Source organism: Terrapene carolina, unplaced genomic scaffold (assembly GCF_002925995.2).
Source record: "Terrapene carolina triunguis isolate 2854851 unplaced genomic scaffold, T_m_triunguis-2.0 Scaffold193, whole genome shotgun sequence".
Lineage (NCBI taxonomy): Eukaryota > Metazoa > Chordata > Testudines > Emydidae > Terrapene > Terrapene triunguis.
Genome location: NW_020664544.1, coordinates 529,896 through 555,095, shown reverse-complemented (window position 1 = coordinate 555,095; position 25,200 = coordinate 529,896). Strand labels below are relative to the sequence as shown.

The window sequence follows — 25,200 nt, the reverse complement described above, 5'->3', positions numbered from 1 at the left end:
CCATTGGTTTTCTCAGCTACTATTAGAAAGCCAAATAAAATTCAGTTTTGGTCTGTTTTTGATTACATCAGACTATTTGGATTTTTGAGAAAGAATTTAAGTGAGCTTTTTAAAAACAAAGGATGCTGTAAGAAGGAAATGTCTTGCTCTCCCTTTGGTTGGTTGTGAATTATCTAAAGTCAAAGTGCTGCTAACACCTTCTTAAATTTACAGGCGTGACATGACATCAATTGCTCATCATAATGATATATCAATTTCAAATTCTAGTTGTAACCACGTCAATGATACCATATAAACAAGCAGCCAAAATAGAAACTTCTCATCTGGACTCCATGAAATGGAATAAAAGACAGATGGGTCAAGTTTTAGTTTAGACTTGGGATCACACAAACTCTGATACAGAATAAAAAAGCAGTGAACTCTAAATCCCACATCCTAATCAAACACCTTCAGAGCATCATGCTGAATGACCGTCAATGTGCTCTTTGTTTAGCCTGGAGTTAAGTGTTTTATGTGGCATTAAATATCTGGTTTGTTCACAGAGCTTCCAACACACCTGTTTTCATTATGACATGGGTTGTTCCTTCAGTAATTTGATGAGATAAAGTGCTCTGGGTTTTCCTGGCAAACTTCTGCACCAGTAACTGAAAACAAATAAATATTGAATTAGAAAGAATTGATTTAATTGGAACATTAGACATCTCTGGCTTTGAATAAGAGTTTCCACATTACAAGATTAGCTTTCTAATATGTCTGAGAAATTAAATATATGTCAATGGAAGTTGTAAATACAACATACAGTGGAGAGGTACTTTGAAACAAATGGAGAAATTCTATGCCAACAGGCACACAGATACAACCATTACTTCAAAAATGATGTTCATTTTGCTTTTAATAACAGAAATTATTTGATTGGCTTACATAAACTCAAGTAAAGCAATACCCTACTATACTATAATTCAGATCAATCAGTAATTTATGAACTAAGTGAAATGGAAACACGTGCTGCAGTTATCTGAGGCATTAAGCCAATATTCAACTTCTGATGGCAACAAAACATTAAAAGTCCAGATGACGTGAAAGCTCAGTGATATAACCATCCGTTTCAACCGACTTACAGAGAAGGGTTTTAACCAGCACATTCATTGTTGTAGAAATCTAGAGTTTTCCAGTTACCTATTAACTAAATAAAATTAATAGCCATATACTCAGATCTGTTACTCCTCCAGCATCATAACTGGTAACTATTGGTTGGTAAATAACTTTCTTTATTAGAAGCCACTATTTATCAACGAAGGTCACCAAAATTAGTATTTTTATATTATACAAATATTGTAATTTAAGTTATTTCTCTCATGCTGCTTCATCCAGTAGTCTACATGACTCGGGGAAAGCCAGGCTGAAAAGGCAGTGATGTCCCCATACCACTGCCCTCTACCAGGATCATTAGCAATTTAGAATTAATTGCTGAAATCCTCACAACGGAGCAGAGTTTAATTAAAGCAGCAACCGCCGAAAAGATCAACTTAATGAAAGTTTCAGAATTATTCATGCATAAAATAGTAGTCAGCAGCTTTTATAATAAGTTTAGCACATTTCAACAAATCCAAATAGCACCGAAAGTTTCTCCCTCGCTAGTTAAAGCTAGGATATACTTAGCCATTAGTGATGTAATCCACAGCTTAAAAGCTAGCTGTTGCCAGTGCAGCTAATAAACCCTTTGCTTTATTAGACCAAACTGGATTCTCTGCAATTACCGATACAACAGATCCAATGTCTGGGTAGCAGCTGCATGATAACGGACTAAATATCCTGAAAATTTTTAAGCAAGTGGTTTGCCTCAGATACACTAGTTGCAAGCACTTTGTGTGACTGCAAGGAAAGCTTTGGCCATCAGACCTTTGAGTATCGAGTGCAAATCAGGAGGAGGCTGCAGCTTATTGCGTCTCTTGTGAATACACCCTCCAAGACATTTCAACTCAGGAGGGAGATACTGTAGGCATAGCATGCCAAGTCATAACATCACCAATTTTGGGCAGAGGTTGCACAGACAACTGAGATATGATTTTATGCTAGTGACGACTGGTTCAGAAAGTCAGTCCAATTGCTTACACCACAGTTGGAGAAGCACTGCTCTATGTAAGTTGGTTTTAAGTATATACCACAATATGAGCCTCTAAAACTTGCAAGGAGTCTACTCGAATGTATAAAAAAATAAATAAATTATTTTCTTTGAGGTGAGAGTTTCCCTTGCTCTGGAACAATGAGCCTTCTTTTTGCCTGCTTGTGTGGATGGCTTTCCAATCCATTTAGAAGCGCTGAACCCTATTTAATTGCATCATTACATACAAACCCCCATATTTATCATTACTAGCAAACAAGGCAGTATCTAATTTCAAATACTCTGGTATTATTAATGGATAATTCATGTCAAATTAAGTTTTGTTGCATATAGGATCTCTTTAGGGAGAGGTTAAAATTTTATTTAGGATCACAGGCATCATGGTACATGTATATTAACAGGGGATTGACAAAGATAGTGAAATACACTTACAAGCTCACTCTGGTTCAGACCTGATGCCACAATTGACATTTGTCTTCCACAGGTCACAACTGGGCTTTTGGCATTTTCTTTTACAACTCCAGCGTGCAGAGCAGATGCAGAGGAAAATGCCCTTCTCTCCTGCTTACATCTCTGAGTACTCTTCCCATTAACAACATTCCACGATACGGCTACACTATTAGTTGATTCTGCAGTTTGACAGTGGGTAAGTCTTTCAGAAAATTTCAAGGGAGAGCTGTTTGGAGTCCTCCTCACATTCTCACACGGAACAGCTGCACTGTTTATCTTTGTTCCAAATTCCTGCTCAGCTGCATTTTCTGAAGGAAAGAGGAATCAGTCACTGAAACAGTCCTGGTCTTTAATTACAGTTTCTCATTGCAGTCATGTTGGAGGATGTTGCTCCATCTTTTAAATTTATAGGCTACAGTCATTTTCTCTGCTTAGTTATTCACTATTTTACCTTTACCTCATTCATTATTTAAAATCACCAGGAATCATAATTTTTCCTGATCTAAAGCTAAGGTGCTCAAACACCTGTGAAACCTTTGAGGATACAATTAGCATTTCCTGAGAATACTATGAATTTGGGACTAAAACATTAAAATTCATTATTGTATCAGAGTACTACCCCCTCCCAAACTGCACCTTTTGATAGCATGGGATCTCACAAAGAATTATCAATGTTTCAATAGATTAAAAGTCTCTTGATTCACAAGAAAACACTATATAGTTAATTAAAACACATGTTCTTTACGATTTCTCTCATTATGGATATATAAACCAGACCAGTGACTGGGGTACAAGTAGAAGCCAAAATGCATGTGTTGGGTTTGATCAGTCCTGTGTTACCTGGTTCAATTCTATACGGATTACATTGTTTCATTGCCTCTTCTTCCAACAGCACTGCCACACCAACCCGCTGAAATGTTCCCTCCTGGGAGCGAGTTCTGGCTTTCCAAAGGCTCGGGCACCAGTCGCCTTGCTCCAGAGCTTCTTTTTTTAATAGATGGGATTTAGGATGGGAAAGCTGTAAAGCAGGCGACCTCGAACTAAAAAGAAATTATGAACAATTTATCATCTCCTTAGCTATCAGAGACATTGGATCGCAACAGTGGAATTACGTGTTGGGGAATGATTAGCAACAGAACTGGTATGAAGGCACAAAAGCAGTACTGTTGAATTTAAATTGATTAACATATTTTAAAAACTGTATGTCGACATGTCAAATTGTCATGTAAATTTTCTCAAACTAACCCCAAAAGATAAATGCTAATAGCTTGCTGCATAACAACATACCAGCTGTGTTTCACCACACTATCCAGCCTTGTGAAACAAACTTAATTTTGGTCTCTCCTCCATGCATCTACGTTCCTGAAACTTTGCTAGAACCTGGGTCTCCCTTAAAAAGAACAGAAATCTTTGCTGATTTCACAGGACCAATTTATTAGGGCTGTCGATTAATTGCAGTTAACTCACAAGATTAACTCAAAAAAATTGATTGTGATTAAAAAAATTAATCACGATTAATCGCACTGTTAAACAATAGAATACCAATTGAAATTTATTAAATATTTTGGGATATTTTTCTACATTTTCAAATATATTGATTTCTATTACAACACAGAATATGAAGTGTATAGTGCTCACTTTATATCATTTTTATTACAAATATTTGAACTGTAAAAATGATAAACAAAATAAATAGTATTTTTCAATTTTCCTCATACAAGTACTGTAGTGCAATCTCTATCGTGAAAGTGTAACTTAGAAATGTAGATTTTGTTGTTGTTACATAACTGCACTCGAAAACAAAACAATGTAAAACTTTAGAGCCTATAAGTCCACTCAGTCATACTTCAGCCAATCGCTCAGACAAACAAGTTTGTTTACATTTACAGGAGACACTGCTGCCTGCTTCTTATTTACAATGTCACCTGATGCATTAATTAAATTTGTGACTGAACTCCTTGGGGGAGAAGTGTATGTCTCCTGTTCTGATTTACCCGCATTTTACCATATTTCATGTTATAGCAGTCTCGGATGATGACCCAGCACATGTTTGTTTTAAGAACACTTTCACTGCAGATTTGACAAAATGCAAAGAGGGTACCAATGTGAGATTTCTAAAAATAGCTACAGCACTCGACCCAAGGTTTAAGAATCTGAAGTGCCATCCAAAATCTGAGAGGGAGGAAGTGTGGAGAATGCTTTCAGAAGTCTTAAAAGAGCAACACTCAGATGCATAAACTACAGAACCCGAACCACCAAAAAAGAAAATAAACCTTCTGCTCGTGGCATCTGACTCAGCTGATGAAAATGAACATGCATCAGTCCACACTGCTTTGGATTGTTATCAAGCAGAACCGGTCATCAGCATGGACGCATGTCCTCTGGAATGGTGGTTGAAGCATGAAAGGACATATGAATCTTTAGCACATCTGGTACGTAAATATCTTGCAACGCTGGCTACAACAGTGCCATGTGAACACCTATTCTCACTTTCAGGTGACATTGTAAACAAGAAGCGGGCAGCATTATCTTCTGCAAATTGTAACCAAACTTGTTTGTCTGAGTGATTGGTTGAAGTAGGACTGAGTGGACTTATAGGCTCTAAAGTTTTACATTGTTGTATTTTTGAATGCCTTTATTTTGTACATAATTCTATATTTCTAAGTTCAACTTTCATGCTAAAGAGATTGCACTACAGTACTTGTGTTAAGTGAACTGAAAAATACTATTTTTTTTTGCTTTTTACAGTGCAAATATTTATTTATTACAAATATAAAGTAAGCACTGTACACTTTGTATTCTGTGATGTAATTGAAATCAATATATTTGAAAATGTAGAAAACATCCAAAAATATTTAAATAAATGGTATTCTGTTATTGTTTAATAGCATGATTAATCTTTTTAATTGCGTGATTAATCACGATTAATGTTTTTAATCACTTGACAGCCCAATTTATCTTTCCTCCTCTACCTCCTCCAACCAATACCTCAAGCTCCTATTTAATCTCCCAGCTGTCTTTGACTGACACATTCAATGTTTGCTTACATTTAGGAAATACACAATCAACCACCGAACAGTAATTAAACAAGGGTGATTGAATAAATAAATATTTCAAACTATCTTGAGGTTTGTCTTCCCTATGCTTACATCTTATTATAGACAGAATATCTGCTAGCAATTTTAGTTTTAACATTTTAATTTTGGACACACAGCATAGAAATTAGTGCTGGAAAAGACCTACTAACCATCTCCAAAGCCCAATGAAGACTTGCTCTCTACAGTTTGTTTTCTAGTATTTTGTACAGTCCAAATTTAAAGGATCCAGTTGATGGGGCTTTGTTATTCCAGTCTAGCAAATCTAGCTGCTGGGGCAAGTTTCCATGATATTTAGCCTGAAGTTTTCCCCTTTGCTCAATTTGGTTCTGTTACTTGTAATTAAGTTTCCTCAGATCAACCTGAACTATTCTTCTTCCTTGACGTTTACACCCTTCAATTATTTGTGCAGTGTTTGCTTGTCTTCATTTTAAAAATGCAAGCCAACTTCTTCCTTTTCTACTAACCAAAGGCACTGGCCATAAATAACTTCAGGGCACAATACAATATGGATCATTTGTAAACTAATCACTCTTCTGTGGAATAGTCCATCTCTAGTTAAATCTCATCTCAATTGAAGTCAATTATTGACTTAAATGGGGACAGGATTTTATCTCTATTGCTTGAACTGATAGACTGGAGGGCCTTGAAAAGAAACTTCCAGGTCCCACTGATCTCTACACAGCCAACACAAGAACAGCCCCTACTTCTCTATCCCAAATGATGGAAAAACAAGTCTGCTCTAAACTCCGGTTTCCTGTATGCATGCGTGCAAAAGGGTTAATCCTGCATCACTGAAATCGTTTGCATGTCTGTCATTAAACAGAGATGACAGAACAAGCTACATGAAATCTATATAAATAAAAAAATGCAGATTATTTTGGCTAGAGATGGAATCACCAATCAAGGAAATACTAACAAAATGCAGCTCTTCTTCTTCTTCAAGGGGCTAATTGTTCATAGAAGACCATAAATGACAAACAAAAAACATTTACCCTTCTTCTTCTAGCTCTTTATTGTTTATGTTGGAATGATCACTTGGCATTACATGGAACCCATCAGATGAAAGTCCCTTTGAACTGCTGATTTTGTGATTTTCAAGATTTACTTCTGAAATTAATGCTGTTCCTTCAAAAGAAAAACAATATTTACAAAAATCCAAGAGAAATAAAAACCTAGTGTTTTCAACCTTGTTCTTAAGGTAAGAATTCAATTATTTCTCCAAAGCAGCAACCTTTAGACAAATCAGATTTGTTTTTAAAAAAGAGAAAGAATTCCAGATAAAAAAATAAATGGAAAATATCAAGTAAAACAACAGGTATATGCAACTGTTATCACCAGGAGAATGACTGAAAAAGAACAATTTTCTAGGCTAAGGACAGACAGATACATACGAACGATACATGGTTTGAGTGAACTATAGTGCCAGTGGCACATTTTACTGTCAATAATGGTGAAATGAGATTAGTTTTTACGTAATTTTCAGTATTCTGCAGAATTATAATGCAGCATTAACCATGAAAAAAATGGAGCCATATTAATTTCTGACCCCTGCAAAAGAAAGTTACATCTTACAGACTATAAAATCCAAATGTCCCCAAATCAAAATGTGTATAAAATACTACCCCATTTGGAACATAGCAAACTTCGTATATTCAATCATTTACAAAAACAAGGTGTCAACTAATGCATTAGGTGGAACTAATGATGAAATAATAGGGAAAAGTAGAAACATTAAGGCAAAATTCCGCTGTTTTATACACTTTTTATTTATAAAGCCTCAGAAATACATGAACGTATCTCTGTTCACCAGTAAGTGTTTTAGAAAGGCAAATACTTAATGGCTGGGAGATGCTTGTAATTTTTAACAAACCATCAATAATTGTAATCAGTTTTAAGCTTTTATGAGAAAGCTTGAAATCCATATTCTAGCATGACAATGTAAACAAGGTTTGTGTTAATTAAATTGTTTTAAGTCACTTTCTAGCCAGAAGGAAACTAATTATTGATTTCCCGACTTAATCCTCAAACACAGTATTTATAGTTATCTTATGAGTTTGGCTTACTGGATCTAGAAATGTCACACAAACACTCATTCAAAAGTTAGCTCCATCAGGAATAATGTATCTCTCTTATCAAATTAGGCCCACCAGTGTCAACACACTTTTCAGTCTCTCTACCTGTCAGCAGTCTGGACCTGTCCTGCATCACCTCCTACAGCCAACAGATACTGAAATCAACTCCATTCTGTTTTGCCAAAGGACAGTCCTTCAGTGACAGAAGGTGGAAACCTGTTGGGGATTTAGCAGCTTTCACAGCCCCCATCCATCCAAGGGACAGAAGACAGTCAGACTGGAATGAATGCCCACAAAACAAGCAGCATGGATCGGTATTGCTAAGCCATGAGGCCTACCTAATTTCTTTTTGAAAATATCTTAAGCAAGAATAATTTTATGAGAGTCAGGAACAGAGAAGTATGTGTTTTGTAACCTATGAATTTTACCGTGTAAACCATATAAATACAAAAAAGCCACTACTTTGTCCTGTGCATTTCACTGAATAATTGAGTTTAAGCAAAACTATATTAAGATTAAGCCAGCTCAACCCAACACCTCAGCTTCTGGGGGAAAAAATAATCATGAGATTCTCAGTGAGTTGTTTGGAATAAAGGTTAAAAATAATTTTCATTGATGTTCTGTTACCTCTAGCTGGTCTCATCTGTCCCACTGTGAGTCTCCCTTCCACTCTGGTATGAGGCAGTTCACAGGGTGGGGATGGGAATTCAGAGCCCTGGCTTCCATGCTCTTCCAGCACAGCCTCAAGCACAGCCATTTCCTGTTGAAGTTTTTTTAAGTTGTTTTGCATGGCATCCTTCTGCTGCAATAGAAGAAACTACATTGTGCTACCAGGAGTCAGCTCAGTTGCTAAACAGTAAAAAATAATTTCTATTCTAATACTTGTGAATGGAACCACAGCAGAACAACTCCGATCCAAAATACTGAATCTAATTCATTTACATCCTGAGTGCTTGGGAAATTACAGTGAGTTTTTATTGTAAAAACAAACCATGTCATGGCAGAAGAAAAAAAAATACATTCACTTTGCAATTGCAAAACATTTTGAAATAGACTCCAAGTTATCACAGCCTCGCAGTGAGCAGCAAATACAGGCGTTGGCTTCTACAGAATGATTTACACAATTCAAATAATAGATTACTACTTTTTCCTTCCAGTCATCTGAACCTGTTGAATGCCCTAAGACAACATGTCTAACAAAGTGGCCCTTGCATGCTCATTGAATTGGTCCTAAATGGCACATGCTATTTATTCAGCAGTGGGAAAGGTCCCTATTACATGAATTCCAAGCATACTGAGCCTAGTACATGAAGGGTTAATAGGCCACTTTATTTAGAAAGTGGTAGTACAGAGCCTCTAATTAAAATTTATGTTCACTCTCCACTATGACTCAGAAACCCAACAGCTGTTTTCAAATAGGAAAAAATTGCATCCCTTCCCTTCTTAATGCTGTCTCTGATCCTTGAAAACTGCTGTGCCCTCTACTAAAAATATTCCATTTACCTTCTCACACCACACAGAATACATGGCTTCAAAGGATGCTTTTATAAACAAACAGTTTTGCAAGCTTGACCGAGGTGGTTTCTATAACAACAGTGGCTATTACATTGCCAGTTCCACCACTGCCACCACGTGGAACTTTCTGGTTACTGCATCACTGACCAAGCTAGAAATGAGAATAAGAGTAACTCCAGCCCAAAGCTCTTAGGGCTTGTCTACACTGGGCTTTTCAGGGCATGTCTACACTACAAAATTAAGTCGACATAACTTACTTTGGCATACAGCCACTGCAGTAGTTACATTGCTTGTGCGTGTCTGCTCTTGGCTCCTTGTGTCGGCGGTGCACATCCTCACCAGGAGAACGTGTATCGATCGTACTGTCAGTGTGGGGCACTGTGGGACGGCTTCTGAAAGCCAGTAACAGTTGATGAAAGAAAAGCAGTGTCTACACCAACACTGCATTGACCTAATTACATCAACTCGATGCCTCCATAGAGGTGGAGTTATTAAGTCGGCGTCGCTGTGTAGTTACATCGCGGGAGCGAAATTTTAGTGCAGACACTTACATAGTTAGGTCGATGAAAACTGCCTTGTGTCGATCTAACTCTATAGTGTAGACCAAGCCTCAGTCACCAATGAAGTAGCACCACTACAAACCCACAGCATAGTTGTGCTACGCCAGTACGAACCATGCCTTGCAATAGTGCAGCACACACTGGTTTGAACATGGAAGGACCACCCACACAACAGAAAGGTGAAGTTTATTCTTCCTTGGATTCTCTGCTGAGACAGCCAACAGGGTGTGACAGGAGGCCAAGGGGGAGTTCTGTGGGGAGACCTGTCCACTAGAAACTGGACTGAGGTCAACCACCCAGTATATATGACCAAGGCCACCCTTTCAACGTGGTCTCATCTGGAATCAGTGACCAAGAAGGCAAAGACTTTGTGCTTCTAATTAATCACCATAGCAATCCAGTACCTCTTTCCCCACAGACAACTGGACTCAGATAATAATACAGTTAACCAGGGTTATAATTTTAAAAGTCTTTTTACCATAAATCCAATATCAATTCCTACCAATGCAAACCTTTGGTGTAGGAAGCACAAGTTGCCAGCACTAATCGAATGCAGAAAGGAAGTTACAGACAACCCACAATTAAGCATCAAAATCTTAATGCTATATGGTGAATAACCTGTAGTAGAATGTGTTGCTAATGCATAAGGCAAAAATCTGTCAAATATCAGCATTAAAGCAGCTCTGCAATTCTGGATAGTTTAGTACCTGAAACTAACAGCACCTTTTCTGTAGACCTGTGGCTTCCAGTGATGGTAGCTCCATAATTTCCACATGACTGTCTAGTTCCTAGATTTTATACTATCCAACCATACCTGGAAAGTGCATTAAGCAGTTAGAGAGCTCAGTGCATGAACTTGCCTACCTGTGTGGTAAGGATCTCACCCTGGGAGGACAGCCCAGAAGAATCTCCTGGGTGACTGGCTTCACTGTCATATCCGGATGCTTCACCTTGAAAAACAGAAGCTATGATTCATATATAAAAAAGTACTGTTAACAACAACAACGTCTCTCACTCACCACAGGGTCCATCATTGTATGTTCACAATGAAGAGATTAAGGGTGATGTTTTCAAAAGCACCTAGATTACTTAGGAGCAAAAGTCCCATATTCAGAAGTGACTTAGATTCCTAAGGGAGTGATCTTCTAAAGCAGGGGTAGGCAACCTATGGCACGTGTGCCAAAGGCAGCACGCGAGCTGATTTTTAGTGGCACTCACACTGCCCGGGTCCTGGCCACCCGTCTGGGGGGCTCTGCATTTTAAATTTAATTTAAATGAAGCTTCTTAAACATTTTAAAAACCTTCTTTACTTTACATACAACAATAGTTTAGTTATATATTAATTATAGACTTATAGAAAGAGACCTTCTAAAAATGTATTACTGGCACGTGAAACCTTAAATTAGAGTGAATAAATGAAGACTCGGCACACCACTTCTGAAAGATTGCCGACCCCTGTACTAAAGCATCAAAGTAACAAGAGCACAAGTCTCTTCCAATGGGACTGGTGTTCTTAAGTCCCTTGGGCACTTCTGAAAAATATTTATTTATTTCTATTACTGTAGCACGTAGGAGTCCTAGTTATGCCCATCCTGAGTCTCACTTAATATCAATGGAACTTAAGAGCTTTTGAAAATTTTACCTTAGGTCTGTATCCTAAGACTAGCTCATGCAAGCATCTTTAGAAAAAAATAATTATCCTTTGAATTTAAAACTTCTCTCAGAGTAGTAAGTAATGTAGAGCTGAACAACAAAAAGATATCAATTTCCATTTCAATGGATATTTTTCCTGGGAAAACCACCTCAGAACTAACAGTGAAGTTTTGTCAGCAGATCCAGGAATCCAATTCTTATATGAAATTCAACCCTTTAGTCAACAGGTGCTGGGGCCAAATTAATTCCAGGCTCTATTTTAGTAATTTCCTCTTTGCGCTAAGAATTAGTATGAGAATTTAACTTAAAGGAAACAAAAATGAACAAAAAAAGTAAATAATTTATTTATACTTCTGATTTGATTGCACGTTACTTAGATAGTAAGCTTTTGGCGCAGGGACCGTCTTTTTGTTGTGTTTGTACAGGACCTGACACAATGGGACTCCTAAGTATTCAGTAATACAAATAATAAATTGGAGCAAGGATATCTTCCTTTGTACCTAAATTTGGTTGCACATTCTGGTCTCGTTGGCGTCCATCTTCCAAATCAGCTTTTCTTCCTGTCAGCTCTTCATTACCATCTGGACTAGCTTCTCTGCTTCCATTGAAACTGCTCATTTCTTTGGAACAAGGAGCAAATGTTATGGGCTTCTTCAACTCTTGTGGTCTATTGGTTGAATCTTCTGACATGTTGGACTGGGAAGAAAATAAGTTAACTGAGCATTCTGACTCTTGGCTTGGAGAAACACATGCATCTCTCGAGAGGACTCCAGGCGTTTTCTGTACAGCTTTATTATTGCCACTGCTACTGTTCAGCAATGCTAGAATCTCTGCCGGGGATGAAGACCCTACCGTAGACATGATCTGTTCTGTAGGCTGCAATGGTGTGCTTGCTGATTTGCCAAATATTAATGCCTGAAAGCATGGTAGTTCTTCATCTTCACTAGAATCCTCCTCGGAGGACTGCAATTTCCCGGCCGGTCTTCTGGGTTCCCGAACAAAGTTTTGAGACCTAGACTTAGAACTACTGCTGCCACTGTCCAGTTCTCTTAACGAGGCATTCTGACCTTTTTTAACAAATACAGCAGAAATTTCTTTCCTATCAATTTCACAAATGCTTATGTTCTCTTTAACGTCACCAGCAGAGCATAATAAGCCATCAGGGGTCTCAGACAGCAATGGAAAACCACTAGTATCTTCAGTGGATTGTTCCAGAGTCTCCTCTGAAATTAAGCACTCAGGCACACCTACGCTGGCAATTTGGGATACTTGTTCTTCATCACTCTTTACTTGTTTACATTCCCCTTCATAACTGTTCTTTTCAATTACTTTGCAGCTAAATTCAGCAGGGCTTTGCTGACAAACTTCAGGATATACCAGCACTGGTTTGGGCTGTAAATTTAATACCGGCCCTTTGTTTTCAGCTTCTTCAGCTTTTACTCCTTGATTGCTTCCTGTTTCATTAATTGTGCTTAAATCAGTTATTTGGAAAATTCGCTCTTCTCTATTACTCCGGTCACCTAGGCTTCCATTACTTTTGTTTAGGTTCTGACTTAATTGACTTTCTATCACCGTTTCAGGTGAAATTCTCTTTTCCTTTGGTTGTCTTCGTTTTTGCAGTCTGCCCCTACTCTTAATCTTGGCTGTGGCTGCTCTTGGTGGGGAGAATAACTGCACTTGATCTGGAATTTGTGAAATAGTCTTGCCATCGTCACTAACATGTCCATAGTCGGTGTCCCTGGAAAAGTGAGTTCCTGGACTATGCCCAGAAATACCTTTAGCAGATTCACACGTTTTAGGCTCTTCTCTCTCGCAAACCTCATCCAGGCCCACTGTTTTTTTAACATATGGAGGTTCATTTTTTAAGTCTCTATTGTTATGCCTATATTCTACACAGCTAGCACCTGATTTCCTTAGAGTTTCAGAAGCAGTGCTTTCTGTCACTGATTCCTTCACTGGACTAGGATGAAGGGTAAATGACAGTCTTTTTGAATGTCTGAACATATTTCGGAGGTACTGTGTATCTAGTTCACTGTCTTCAGTTTCTGTGTTCAACTCTGAAATGATTTTAGCTTCATGTGACTTTGGGTTTCTGAACCTTTCCAAGTCATTTTCTGTGCAATGTCTATTGGTCTTGGGTGAACACGCACACAACTCTTTCTTTTTAGGCTCGATGGCAGCACACTGATTATTCTCAGACAAATTCTGCACTGGGCAGGCAGCTTGATCCACATTTGTGGAATGAGGCTGCAAGAGTGAATGGCTGCCTTGATTTTCGCTAACTTGAGAATCTGTATCAGGCACAACAGAACAAGCATTTAAATCCTCCACTGATATTTCGACATACAAGAGGCCCTTTCCAGTTTGCATACCGTCAGAACAATTTTCAGGATTAGGGCGTGTTTTATCTGCTTGCAAGTCATTGCCCTTCAGATCAGTGTCTGACAGACGTATGGTATGGTTCAGTACATCCTGCTGCTCATCAGGGCCTTTGCATTCAGGGACATGGACCAATACATTCCTCTGTAATCCAGAGGAGGAATCTTTGCTTTCACTGGCATGCTTTCTTGCTCCCTCATTTGGCTCACCTCTTCTCCTGGTTTCTTTTGTCATTTTTTCAGTCAGTAACTGAAGCCTCCTGCTGCGTCTGACTCGTTTCTTTTCTGAATCAACTTTTCTTGGCTCTTCACTGCTTGGGTAACTATCAATCTGCAGCTCAGTCTGATCAGGGCAACTTGAGTTTCTATCCACTACCAGCTGCAGAGCACACACGGGCCTACTTGAATGTCTGCTTCTTTTTGTTTGTGAGCTTCTCATTTTTTTAGTACTCTTTCGGTCACAGGTATTCTGTGCTGGCTCTCTATCAGTGCTGTTGCAAGTTACTTTCTCAGTATCATTTTTCAATATGGATTTCCCCTCTTGGAGGGGAAGTTCTGCTGGTATATTGTCCCCATTTTTCACACCCATGGGACTCCCATTAACAACAGTGGAACCTTCACCACCTTTTTTCCTTTCAGTATTTCTACTAACAAGGCACTGATTAACACCCTCAGAGTGCTTCTTTAGATCCTTTTCGTCTCTCTTCTTGATGAAGTCCACAGGTTGCAGATCAGAGGCAGTCTTTCTTTTCCGTTTTAATTTACTTGTTCCGGAATTATTTGAGGGTTTCACATCAGTAGTAACATCTTCCACTTTTGGACTCCGTGGCATCTCTCTCGTGTGGACTAGGGGGTTTGACTTCCTCTCTCTTTTGTAAGTTTTCCCAAATATTTTATCTTCAATGTTATGCACAATTGATTTTGACAAACTCCTATCATTTTCACATCCCACCACAACTTCTGTGCAGTTTACCATCAGGTCAGTCTTCTCTGAAATACAGGACTCTCTATCTGATAAATATGAATCTCCATCTTCTGTGTCAGCTGCCCCAGCAGGAGCATCCTGGGAGGAACTAGAAGAGAGCATCTCATTGCTTTTAGAAAACCACTCGTTGACTTTTTGAATGCTTCTCTTCAGTCTTTTCCCAGAAACTTGACTCAAAGGATTGCCGTGAAGAGTCTTGAGCTGCAACAGACTCTCCGAAGCAGGTTCCCTTTCATGCAGGGAGTTACTCTCAGGTTGACATGTTTCTACAGCTTCTGTATGCTGGACACCATTACCTGTCTTTTTGCTTTTATCTAATTGGTTTTCTGAGCTGTGTGCTAAGCCAGACTCTTTGTTTTTACTACTGAATGGAGTTTCCCCAACATCCATTTCTTCTGCACTGTGGAATAAACTTGTGTCCTCATTCAGTAAAGAGCTGGAGTTGGCTGTTCTGTCACACTGCTCTGCCTGTGAGTTTGAAGCAGAAATGCCCTGGCTCTCCTTTAAATGACCCTCAGCCACATTCACTTGAGCAGCCTCTAAGTCTTCGATGCCGTTCCCAGTGCCTTTGCTGTCTTCCTCTGAGACACCACATTCACCTGAAAATACATAAGACTTAAAAGCTGTTAAGCACCTCAGGGTTTGCATACACAGGAATAATGAAGTGCTTAACTGCTAATATTTTGTTTGCAAATACACTGAATTTTAATTTTATTCATAAAAACTAGTTATAGCTTAAAAAAAACCTACCTACATGCACACTCAGGTACAACTATCATACTCACTAGATATCTTTTGTTTAATTATTCCAGACCTAGCTCATCTCTCATTTTTTCAGGATACTTAATTTCAGAGTTTTTGTTACTCCCTCTACACTGTCCTATTCCCTAATCTTCAAAGGCTAATTAACACCAAGTCATTCATTTTTCTGCATTTTTAGGTGGGTACGTTATTCCATTTAGACTACAATGAGTCTTTCAATTGCCAATCCTTCAAAACATTTTTAGAAATATAATTATGACAACCAGTATGAGTAAGTTACAAAAGCAGTCTTTGTTTGAATACCTGGAACTAACAGAAAGTTCACCAGCAAAAGAAAGGCAGAACCGCTTGTGAGTAGTTTGATTATACAGGCATGAAAGAGCCTCACTAACCCCTGCAGCTCCTGAAATTTCTCTGGATTGAATCAAGTTCAAGGTCTCTGTCCTTATCTTCAAGGTGCTGTTTGGCCTGAGCACAGGACACCTAAAACATGACTAAAGCTCCAGGAGGAGGATTCTGGTCGACTACTCTGCTGCCCTGGTAAAATGGAACTTTTCCCATAAGGGTAATGCTCATCTGTGCAGGAGGCAGAGGCTTCTCTGAGACTGTGGAATGAACTCCCACAGGAACTAAGGACCATCACAAACCTCACCACTTTCCACTCCAAGTGCAAGACGCACTTTTTCAACTTGTCGTCTTTAATTTAAAAACAAAAACAAAACCCTACCAATATAGTTCACTGCACACACTATTCTCCATATGGGGAGAGGATGGGAGAAACACTGAACCCATGTGACATATATTCACCATGATGCTTAATGCACTATCGGAAGGTACTCAGATACTACTGTGATGAGGGTGATATAGGAACCCATGCAGAGAAGATTTTGTTTTCACTTTAAACAAGTTCATTTTTCTGTTTCCATGCACACAGACAGTTAAATATCTGCTAATAAGTCTGATACAGACAACCAAATGCCTAACATTTTTGTGTGTCTAATCTGTAAACAGCTAGCCTCATAACTACACACACTCTAGCCAAAGTCATCAACAAAAACAAATTCAGTACAGTACTGAGAGTACACATTACCTAAACATGGAAATTAAAGTTTTAATTTACAGGAAGCCAAAATTAACACTCTAATTTCAAACTTCCTTCCTGTCCATATGTACTATCTGGCACAAAAATATCACACATACCTAAGATATCTGACGAGAGTATTTCTCCTGCTTCTGACTTGATAGGCCACATGTTGTATGGACTTTCACTTTCCTTCTCAGCATACTTTAGTTCTTCCTCACACTCTCCTTTTTGAGGTGGAGTCTGAAATCCTTTGTCTCCCATTCTGTTCGGAAGGATTGTGAAAAAGAAAATCCATGTAGTCACAAGTGCAATAATGCTTTGACATAATCAGAAAATACTATTTTATACCCAATAGCAAACAAAGATTATTTACCAGATAATAATAATTATTATTTCTGCTCCTCTGAAGACATCATATTGCAGGATTCATTCTCATCCAACCCAGCTCCCCTCAGAGTGTGGGTAACTGTTTCTCAAGTCTTTTTCCCCCTTGCACCTGATTTTTCACTATCTCATATAGATAGAGATAGAGAGAGAACGAGAACGAACTGTTGTGGTTATGATGATGCTGTACCAAATCCTTTGGAAAATACAGTACCTGATGTTTGCACCATGGAAAAGAATGATCTGAACCTTCATAAATGAATCATCAGAATAGAAACCTAGAACATGAGGACTGTGCACGAAGGGAAGCTTGCCATTGTGACCAAAGAATTGAAAAGATGTAAGATAGAAATATGTGAAATCTCAGAGCTGCAATGGAATAGCAGGGGCCATTTCACGATGATGGATGGGTATGCCATGTACTATGCAGGCTCTGTGAAAGTGAGAGAAAAAGTGGTTACATTTATCTTATCCAAGGAGACATCCAAGCGTGTATTTGGACATAATCTAGTCAGCAACAGAATAATCAGAATTTGCCTTTGAGATAAGCCAGTTAACGTTGATCATATAGGTTTATGTTCCTACGACAGCAGCTGATGACAATGCAGCTGATGAGTTATATGAACGGTTTGAAAAGACACCCATTGAAACACCAAGTAAAGACATCACCCTTGTAACTGGAGACCTGAATGAGAAAGTTGGAGCTGTAAGCTCTCAAAGAAGTAATGGGAAACAATGAGAGAGGAAGGTGTTTAGTTGCATTCTGCTGTTTAATCATCTAGTCACTACAGTCATCATCTTCACCCAACATCCTAGACATTTATAGACATGGAGGTCACCTGACAGTGTGACAAAGATCCAAATCACCTATGTAATGATACAAGGACATTGGAGATCAAGCATCCAATGGACGAAGATTTTCCTTACTGCAGATTGTGAGTCAGACCATCAACTGTTTGCCTCAAACATCAAATTAAAACTTAGGATAACATGTTTGGCAGGTCCACTACATCTGGACCTGTCCAAAATCAACGAAAACTACAAGATTTCTGTAAAGAATGCATCTGAGTCGTTGTCACAGGTGAAAGAGGAGAACAACTTGAATAAACTCTGGGATAAAATGAAAAACTATCATGCTCAAAGCCCCCAAACCACACATTCTGAAAAGCCAGCATCAGATGGCACTACAGTTAAGGTGTTTGAGCTGGCAAAAACACAATGCAGAGTGAAAGAGAGGCGTGGAGACTGAAGAATGCAGGAGAAAATACAAGGAATTGAGCAGATGGATTCAAAGGCAGACTAGAGGAGACTGCCAGATGCTGCGACTGGAGGACAGGAGTTATAGCACTCGATAATTGCCCTGTTCTTTTTGTTCTCCTTGAAATATCCGTCATTGGTCACTGTCGGAAGATAGGACACTGGGCTAGATGAACCATTGGTCTGACCCAGTATGGTCATTCTTATGTTCTTATGACAAGAATAAAACACAATAGGGCAAAATGCAAGGAACTTGAGAATTATAAAGACAGTAATATTACAAAAGCTATTCTCCCAGTGGTCAGTCTCCTTACTAAAAAGTTTTCCCCACAACCAACCATAATAAAAGATTACGATGACAGAGTTCTTACTGAAGATGATGATATCAAATGCAAGGGGATCGATTACCGTGCCAATGTATATGCTTCATCAGAACCACTATACATGACAGCAGAGAAGAGAATACAGAGCTGAAGCCATAAATCCTGAGAGGAAGCGGGGTGTTATATTATGAAAATTAAGCCTAGGAAAGCACTGTGGGTGGATAACATACCAGCAGAATTGCTAAATGCAATTGGTGTCCACAATATTGACCTCATGTGGAAAATCTGCAATGATGTATGGATGACTAAAAACTGGCTGGACAACTGGACAAAGGGAATCTTTCTGCCCTTGCCAAAGAACAGGGATATAACAGAATGCAGTAACTATTGTACCATCTCCCTGATATCGCACATGAGCAAAGTGCTTCTCTACATAATTCAGGATACCATGAAGTACGATAGGAGCAGAACTACCAGCACAACTATGTGATTTCAGAGAGGAATGAGACACAGGGGATCAAATTTGCAAATATCCGTATCACTGAAAAACCCAAGGAGTATAAACACCCATTGATCACGTGATGCCATCTGACACAACCATCACTGGAGGATACAGGCAGACACAGAGACTCCAAAGCATCTAATTAAACTTATTGCAAGTCTCTTCTCTTGTTAACAACAGGCCACGGTGTAAAAAGCAGCGATTGGTTTTCCATTGAGCAGGGTGTGAGACCAGGGTGCATTTTTCCCTCAAGTCTTTTCCACGTGTTCACAAAATTTATTACAATTCAAGCTCTAGAAAGTTTTGAAAAAGTGGAAGGAGCGGAGGTTCCATTGGTGGACACTTCTTAACTGACCTCAGATATGCTGATGATATGACACTTTTTGCTGCAACCACGGACACAATGCAATGAATAATGAAGCCTGTAAAAACATGTAATCAGGAATATGGACTATTCCTGAATGTGGCAAAAATGAAATGCATGTATGTTGCCATGATCAATAACATGATACAAGCGGACATGACGATTAATGGTCAAGCTGTAGAGGCAGTAGATGAATTTAATTATCTGGGATCATATACATCCAACCAAGGAGGCTACTCTGAAGAAATTGGAAGACTAGGAATGGCTTCCCTTTTGAAAGTGTGGAAAAACCATGGTATCTGGAAATGTATGAAGGTTCAACTGGTGAAAAGCGTAATATTTTCCATAGTGACTTATGGATGTGAATCCTGGGACACTAATGTTAGCTGTCAAGGGAGTGCAGAATGTGGCTAGAAACTGGATTTAACTGTAAACATGTCTTCAGACACATTTTGTGAATAATGTTTACCACAGCATTGTCATCTATTTGGAAAAGTCCATCAAAGGTGCCTAGCGCCGCTAAATGCTGTAGGTCCCTCTTGACAGCACTGCAGCACATCTGATTCTCTAAGACCCAACAGGGAGGAGTTAAATGAGCTAAACTAGAAAATACCAACCACATTCCAAGTATTGTTCTCTTTTACTTACCCACCACCACCTGCTTTTTTAAAAAGATCTTCAGAAGAATCAGATCCTGAAAAAAAAAACAAGTCAGCTGTTAGCACTCTGGCTGAAAAGATTCAAAAAGCAAACCAGGATTTGTCATTGTTTCAATGTGCTGTATTCACATAAGCACTTATACCTTGGTGTTTTTCACAGTTAAGTTCTTTCAGCTTGTACTATGTGAACGCTATCTTGATCATGCCAGCGATTTATGCTGGATGTAATTTCTCTGTGCAGATACATTGTTGCCCCCAGCACAAAACAATGTACTAAAGCTTTTTATACAGAGCCAGCTAGTGAAAGAAAAGTTCTGATTTGAGTTTCTAATTTTTTACCCAATACAGAAGGCACTGGCTAGTGTCTAAAGCATGAGACTGGAAGTCGGGAGCTCTGGCTATATTCTAATCCCAGCTCAGGCTTCTATGGCTCAGTTTATCTCCTTTTTAAAAGTGGAGAATTCCGCACTCCCAAGGATGGTGCAAGTCTAAATTAATTAGGAACACAGGAACTGTCATATGGAATCAGACCTGAAGTCCACCTAGTCCAGTATCTTGTTTCTGACAGTGGACAGCGCCAGCTGCTTTAGAGGAAGGTGTCAAAACCCCCACAGTAGGCAGATGTGGGATAGTCTGCCCCGAACATTAGGTCTCATCCTGATCTCTAGCAGTTAGAGATTGGCCTAAGCCTTGAAGCACAAGGTTTAATTACCATCATTATTTTTAACAAGTCTGGATATTCTTGATATACATATAACTATCCAATCCTTTTTGAATCTTGTTAAGTCCTTGGCCTCACAGACTGCCTGTGGTAGTGAGTTTCATATTTTAATTACACATTGTTTGAAAAAAGTATTTAATCAGTTTTGAATTTCCCACCCAATACAATTAAAATGTCCCCTTGTTCTTGTGTATGAAACAGAGAGAACTGCTTGTAAAACACTTTGCGATGCACAGGCAGAAGGTGCTATACAAGCATTATTACGCTTTAGATTGGTACATTTGCACATAGGGGTTCTTACCAAATTCGATGTACACTGCTTTACCAGATTCACATTTCTGCCTTTTGTTTCTGAGGGAGCTCCTCCTGACCATGTTGTCTGCAACCTGGGCACCAGCATTAGCTTCCTGCCAATAAAAGAGTACAGAGGAAGTGGTTACTGCAAAAAAACAAAAGTAAGCCCGTCAGGCTGAATTATATAATCTGTAGGACGGTCAGATGTGTTATGGAGCATAAGGGTGAATGTTTGTATCTGGAGACTGTACAGAACTTAAACATGTGCAGTTCGTGAGAGTGGCTTTAACTGATTTATTTGAGAGGTATTCTGCAATTAATAGACATTCTTCTGGTGTAAAACCAGAAATGTAATTTTTAGTCATTTAACATTTCAAAGCATTTCTGTTACAGTTCGGCCACATTTAGCATAGGATTATATTCAATATCTGACAGCTCAGACAAGTGTCCTAATGGGTCCTGGGAACGAGCTTAGGCTCAAAAAAAATTACCACCCATTTGGGAAATATCTTTTTGATTATAAATAGCCAAGAATATTTTCTTCAAATTCACCACTTTACTACCAAAAAATTAAACAGTGGCCAGTGTTAAGGTAGACTGCAAACTAAACAACTTTTTTTTTTAAAGCTCTGCTGCAAAAATCAGTTCTTCCCCCAACATTACCAGTTGCACAGGAGTAGAAAAAACATCCAACAGGAACTCATGCTACTGTGAGCTCTCACAGGAGATACACTGAAGCAAGTGGAAAGGCAACATTTGAAAAGTTTTTATTTTTCAAGGTTATTACAGGCTATTACAATGTCAAGTAATTTTCTTTTATAATTTTTTTTTTTTTAAAGTCTGCAATGTCCTTTTAATAGTTATTCAGTTAGGATTCGCCTTTATACATTAGTAGAAAAAAACCTCATAGCAGTAATTTCAGCAATAATTAATATATTACAACCTTGCATAATAAAAAGTAATGAAGCCCTTTTATTCAAGCAACATCTTTAAGGAGAGTTATTTCAGTCAAATAGTCATTTAAAAACTAACACAATATAAGGATTTTGACTCATTTAAATTAATTCAGAGTTGCATTCCTAAATCACTAGCCATCAGATGATATTCCAGATGCAAAAGAGATTAAAAATAAATAGAAGAGAAAAATTACCAAGGTAGGATTTTCTTGTTCTTGAATTCTTTTTTGTCTGTTTCTGTAGCCCTTACTTTGGATAATGGAACCTTCCTTCCACAGGAGCTCAGCAGAATTGGTTTCTAGAGGTTTTTTAGAAAAATCCTGACTGTTTAAAACTGAGAAACGATAGAAGAAAAATATTAGGAAACAAACTTTCTTCCACCATACCGTTAAATAACCACGAACTGGACACTAAGGCCTGGTCTACACTAGGCTTTTATGTCGAATTTAGCGCCGTTATATCGAATTAACCCTGCACCCGTCCACACCACGAAGCCATTTAGTTCGACATAGAGCCCTCCTTAAATCGATTTCTGTAATCCTCCACAACGAGAGGAGTAGCGCTAAATTCGAAATGGCCATATCGAATTAGGCTAGGTGTGGATGGAAATCGACGGTAATAGCTCCGGGAGCTATCCCACAGTGCACCACTCTGTTGACGCTCTGGACAGCAGTCCGAGCTCGGATGCTCTGACCAGCCACACCCCGGGAAAATTTGAATTCCTTTTCCTGTCTGGGCAGTTTGAAGCGCAGTTTCTGTTTGGACACCGTGGCGAGCTCAGCAGCAGTGGCAGCAGTGGCAACGATGCAGAGCTCTCCAGCAGAGATGGCCGTGCAATCCAATAGAAAGAGGGCCCCAGCATGGACGGATCGGGAAGTCTTGGATCTCATCGCTGTGTGGGGAGATGAGTCCGTGCTTTCCGAGCTGCGCTCCAAAAGACGGAATGCAAAGATCTATGAGAAGATCTCTAAAGCCATGGCAGAGAGAGGCTACAGCCGGGATGCAACGCAGTGCCGCGTGAAAATCAAGGAGCTGAGACAAGGCTACCAGAAGACCAAAGAGGCAAACGGACGCTCCGGATCCCAGCCTCACACATCCCGTTTCTACGAGGCACTGCATTCCATCCTAGGTGCGGCCGCCACCACTACCCCACCCCTGACCGTGGACTCTGAGGATGGGATATTGTCCGCGGCCGGTTCCTCAGCGGACGGGGAAGAGGAGGAAGGAGATGAGGAGGACGAGGCAGTAGACAGCGCTTACAACGCTGATTTGCCCGACAGCCAGGAGCTCTTCATCACCCTGACAGAGATCCCCTACCAACCCTCCCCAGCCGTTACCCCAGACACAGATTCAGGGGAAGGATCAAGCAGTAAGTGTTTTAAATATCCAAACATTTATTTACAACATAACTGGCATATTTAAAATATTAACAGTAGCTAAAGTGCTTTAAAACATGTAAACATTTATTTGCAACAAAACAGGAAGATTGAAAATATTAACAGTGGGTAAAGTGCTTAAAAACATGTAAACAGGAAAGTCAAACAAAAGGGGAATCAGTGCAAAGTGTATCATGATTACTCCGTCTTTGGGCGCCTCAATATATAGTCCGAACCATTTTAAAAAAATCTCACAATGTCCGCTTCATGATTATAGTGCCCAAAACCCTGCAGTCATTTGTCCCTCCAAGGGCACCTAAGCCAAGAACTGGTCAATGTAACCGGGGATCGAGGCGACATCCTCCGGGGAGAACTCCTCATACACCTCCTGCAGGTGTTTTTCAAGCCTCATCAGCAGGTTCCTGGGCAGGGACAGCTTATTAGGCCCCCCGTGGTAGGACACGTTTCCCTGCCACAACGCCAGCAGGTACTCCGGGATCATGGCCTTGCACAGCAGTGCAGCAAATGGCCCCGGTTTCTGCAGGCTGTCCCGGAGCATCTTCTCCTTCTGGCTCTCGGAGACCTTCAGGAGGGTGATGTCAGGCATGACTCCCTGCTGTGAATTAGGTAGGGGAAAGTTAGTATTGGGACTGCTTGCCCGTCCCTTTACAGAACTGCAACCGCCGGTTTACAGCCACGCGGTTTACAGCCGCGAGGGGCTGGGACAGGGCCAGAGTTCATGCTTGCAGGATTGCTGCCAGCAGAGACTCGCATTGCTTTCTATGTGAAAGGAGGCCAGTGCCACTCTTAAAGTTTTAAGCGGCCACAAGTCTACGGCTTACCATGTTTGCCATCTAGACAAAGTCCGGTGTCCTGCCCTGCTCCTCAGCTCGCCACAGCAAGACCGCAGGCACTGTAGGCGAGGGCCGAAAATTCGACCTTGTCCTCAGTGCGCGTGTGATAGGTGCTCTGCATGGTCTTGTTCACAGAGAAAGACTATGTTCTCTGTTCACAGATACATTGCTCTGTCTCAGGAATTCACTCCCTTTTTCCAATTCCCACAGCCACATCTGCCCAGAGGCTAGCGCACATTAGGAGGAGGAAGAAGAGGACACGGGAAGACATGTTTGCTGAACTAATGGAATGCTCCCGAGCACAGGCAGCCCAGCAGACACAGTGGAGGGAGAACTTGTCCCAAATGCACCGGGCAAACATTGAACGGGAGGAGAGGTGGCGACAGGAGGACAGGCAGGCTACTCAAACGCTGCTTGGACTAATGAGGGAGCAAACGGACACGCTCCGCCGCCTTGTGGATGTTCTGCAGGACCGGAGGCAGGAGGAGAGAGCCCCGCTGCAGTCTCTCTGTAACTGCCCTGCCCCGCCACCAAGTCCCATACCCCCCTCACCCAAAGTCCAAACACGGAGGGGTGGAAGGGGCCGGGAAAAATTTCACTCCACCCCTGCGGACTGCTCTACCACTAGAAGGCTCTCATTCCCCAAAATTTGAAAAGTCCTTTCCTACCCGCCTCACACAAGACCCCGTCCAAGTTTCACCCCCCCGTTCCATGTGCGGTTGTTAATAAAGAATACGTTTCTGTTCATTTCTGTTTCCATCCTCTTCTTTTGGAGGGGAGTCTGTCTGGAGGGGGGGGAAGGGCCTTGGTCATTGGACAGGACAGTCACCT

General features: G+C 40.0%; 1 protein-coding gene across 2 annotated transcripts in view; it reads right to left on the bottom strand.

Annotated features, from left to right (window-relative positions):
* The window catches only part of BRCA1 (BRCA1 DNA repair associated), a 52,219-nt gene that overhangs the window by 15,160 nt on the left and 11,859 nt on the right, over positions 1-25,200 (bottom strand). For both annotated transcript variants that reach the window (XM_029912243.1, XM_024224339.3), the window contains 11 exons: positions 22,334-22,473; positions 21,191-21,296; positions 20,158-20,203; positions 16,796-16,941; positions 11,971-15,432; positions 10,682-10,767; positions 8,370-8,544; positions 6,663-6,795; positions 3,413-3,612; positions 2,555-2,880; positions 557-644 (listed from right to left, as the gene is read on the bottom strand). In XM_029912243.1, coding sequence (XP_029768103.1) covers positions 557-644; positions 2,555-2,880; positions 3,413-3,612; positions 6,663-6,795; positions 8,370-8,544; positions 10,682-10,767; positions 11,971-15,432; positions 16,796-16,941; positions 20,158-20,203; positions 21,191-21,296; positions 22,334-22,473 — 4,908 coding nt within the window. The remainder of the gene's footprint in view (positions 1-556; positions 645-2,554; positions 2,881-3,412; positions 3,613-6,662; positions 6,796-8,369; positions 8,545-10,681; positions 10,768-11,970; positions 15,433-16,795; positions 16,942-20,157; positions 20,204-21,190; positions 21,297-22,333; positions 22,474-25,200) is intronic.